At 51.0% G+C, this 3,159-nt stretch overlaps 1 protein-coding gene across 1 annotated transcript in view; it reads right to left on the bottom strand.

Annotated features, from left to right (window-relative positions):
• Positions 1 to 340: 340 nt before the first annotated feature.
• Positions 341 to 3,159, bottom strand: part of LOC104493157 (solute carrier family 23 member 2-like) — a gene marked incomplete at both ends in the record, with an annotated part of 10,817 nt that continues 7,998 nt past the window's right edge. Inside the window, 3 exons of the mRNA XM_010135787.1 lie at positions 341 to 594; positions 798 to 954; positions 1,296 to 1,416. Coding sequence (XP_010134089.1) covers positions 341 to 594; positions 798 to 954; positions 1,296 to 1,416 — 532 coding nt within the window. The remainder of the gene's footprint in view (positions 595 to 797; positions 955 to 1,295; positions 1,417 to 3,159) is intronic.

Genomic DNA, 3,159 nt, shown 5'->3' with positions numbered 1-3,159 from the left:
CAGTCCTCAGGAGGTTTCCAGGTTAGCTCAGATGTAGCATGCTCTCTTTAGTCTCACCTAAGCCAGGTGCCACGAGTAACAGCCGTGTGCACTCATCCCATGTGCAGACCATAAGCAGAGAAAGACACTGACCACCTCTGACAGGTGATTCGTAGTGCTGCTGAGGTGGTCACCAATATGCCAGGGCACATTTTTCCAGTGTGCCTCGCAGGCCATGGGTTAAGACCACATCCCAGGTCCAATGCAGATCCAAGAGCACTGCTCCTTTGTACATACACCCCTGGGGGAAACCTCCAGGAGGGCCCGGACACTGAAGCCACCCCTCTGCAGTGAGGCTCACCTTGGTAATGCCCAGGGCCCCCACGTTCTCGCTGTATGATGTGGTGCCATTCCCTGTCCCCCAGGCCCCGGCCAGGAGGCAGCCGATGCCTTCCACCCCAATCCCACGGCTGATGGCGTGCTTTGGCGGTGGCGGGGCCCCAGACAGGCGGGCACAGGCGTAGTAATCTCCCACAGACTCCAGCATGGAGGAGATCACCCCAGCTAAGATGCCGAATATTCCAGCCAGGCTGACGGTTGGCATTCCCCACTGGCCTGCAAGTAAAGAAGGTTCAGGTCACTGGGACATGTTTTCTCTGAAATTATTGTGGGGGACAGGGTGGGAGAGAAAACAGCAAGAGTGCTTGTGGGTGTTAGCCTGATTTTTGGCATTTCTTCTCCCCCTGCTAGCCATAAGTGGAGGTGCCAGCTGGATCAGGGAGCAGCAGATGGGATGGTGAAAGGGGAGGCAGTGGTACCTGGGTAAGGCAGCCGAAACCAGGGAGCCTGGGACAAAACGTCCCCATGGGTGTCTGTCCGAGCCAGGTGGCCGTAGGTGGTAGGGTTCGCAGGGAGGACATCAGTCACTGTCAGCACGTAGCAGAGCAGCCAGCTCAGGGAGAGCCCCAGCAGCACCTGCCCATCACATGCAGCAGTGGGGTCCAGTTAAGTCATGGCCACATCTGGCACTGTTGTGGGGGACAGGGTGTCTCCGTGCCTGACCCTTTAACCTGAACGTGAGATGGAGGCAAAGGGACGGCTGGAGGTCCTGATGGCCCACCCTCCTTCCCTCCCCACATGCAGGGCCATTCAGATCTTCTTTCCCTCTGCCTCCTCTTCCTCTTCCTCTTCCTCCAGCCATGCAGGCTGGACTGGGAAGCATTAACTTGGCTAGACATGAGTGGCATGTGCAGCCCAGGGTGGGTGAGGCCATTCCCTCTGCCATGACCATTGGGTCTCCGGGAACCCCAACATACCGGGAAAATCTGGAAGAGGTGGACTGGGTAGAGGTGGCACTTCTTGCCTCTCTGGTAAGATGGCAGCAGCACAGGGACATTTTTCAAGTACTGAGAGAACAGAACTATGAAAGAAATAGTCCTAGGAGGAGGGAAAAACAGACTATGAGACAAAGTAGGTGCTGAGCTGCCCACCAGTCCCCACATTAACTGAAATCCTGCTACTTGAAGACTCCAAAGGATCCCATAAATCAGGCTCTCAGGGTGTCTCCCCACTCCAGCAAGCCTGGGGTCAAACAAGATTTCCATCATGCTCTACCAACAGCATTTGCAGATATTTTTTCCCCTTTTGTTTCAAAACCAATCCCCCAGATGGTGCATCATTGAGTATGACACAGTGCCAGAGCTTAAACACGACACATGAGTAAGAGAAAAACCTGAGGGACGTGCAAGGGCTAGGCAGGCTATGTAGGAAACTGTCCCCAAACCTCTGTGTAATTCAAAAACACTGAGAATATAGGATGTGTTGGGTTTCTGATTTCAGGTTTACCTCTACTGCTCTGCAAGTGGCAAGAAGCTGCTACGGGGCACAGAGAATTTGATTTGGCTGTGCAAGTCTCTGTTTTGAAAGAAAAAAAACGTGGTGGGGCTGCACATGGGGCTGCATGTAGCACCCACAGAGCCCTCCCAGCCAGCTGAGAAGGGGAGAGCATGGCCATCTGGTCTGCAAGGGCTGGGCAGCATAGGGGTCCTCCAAGGCCAGGGTGCTGTTGTGTGCCTCCAGCAGCACCCAGGGTTCATTCTGGTGGAAGAAAGCATGAGACATAGGTTCCATCCCATCCCTCATGTAGGACACATCTCCTGTGAATGGCAGCATAGCTGGCGAGCCTTGTCTGCCACCCACGCATCTTACCCCCAGAAAGAGCAACCAGATAAGATGGAAGCTGCCATTTGTTGCAAGAGGGCAGAGACTGGGCAGCCCACCTTGACTGCTTAGCTGGCAGAAGACCTTGGACAGTTTCCTCCTGCGTTAACCGGGCCTCTGAAGGGTTCCTCATTTTTTATAACACGTCTAAATTGCACACACTAGGCGAATTAACCTAGATAGAATTTGGTGAGATTGCACCAGCCGAAGCACAGTGACAGTGCAGGGAAAAACTGGTATTTTTCCATGTGTGAAATGGTGACAAGCTATAGCTGCAATATTCATGGGCAGGCAGAATACGAGCAGTGCAAAGGTAATGCTAACCTCACCTCTCTGCAAAGACACACAACAACATATAGCCAAAGGTTATCTATCAATCACGATTCGAAGCACTGAATGACTGGAGGCAGAAAGTCTGAGGAGGAACTGGTTTCCATGTGTGGTTTCTAAATCTGCAGAGCCCAGACAGACCTGTGTCAGCGCATATTTTGTGCATTTGCATTAACAAAGGTGCTCAGCAGCCTTATGAATCACTGCAGAGCCCTTTCTGTCTCAGGTAGGTGTCACTGCTTATTACTCAGGTTGTCTGACACATTCCACTAACAAACACTATTTTCAGCTGCTTATAATTCTGCCCAACTTTACCCATTCAGGATGAAAATTTCCATGGAAAATGTCTGCCTCAAGCCAAGTATTTCTGGAAAAATATATCCCAAACCTATTTCAAAGAGGGATGTTCAGGAAAAAGACATAATATATATAGCCTGTATTGAGAAGGTAATTTTGCCTTGAGCAGCAGTAGGATCCATTTATGATCTGGGGCAGAAATTTGAGAATTTCAAATTTGAGATTTGAAATTTTTCTTTGGAGTGAGGTATATTGCTGTTTCTCACAAAAATCTGCTCAACTGTGATCAGTCTGTAAAAATAATCATGCATCCCAGGTCCCAAGTAGTCAGCA

Source organism: Buceros rhinoceros, unplaced genomic scaffold, assembly GCF_000710305.1.
Source record: "Buceros rhinoceros silvestris isolate BGI_N320 unplaced genomic scaffold, ASM71030v1 scaffold3725, whole genome shotgun sequence".
Classification (NCBI taxonomy): domain Eukaryota; kingdom Metazoa; phylum Chordata; class Aves; order Bucerotiformes; family Bucerotidae; genus Buceros; species Buceros rhinoceros.
The sequence above is the reverse complement of the archived record's forward strand: the minus strand, read 5'-3'. Positions and strand labels throughout refer to the sequence as shown.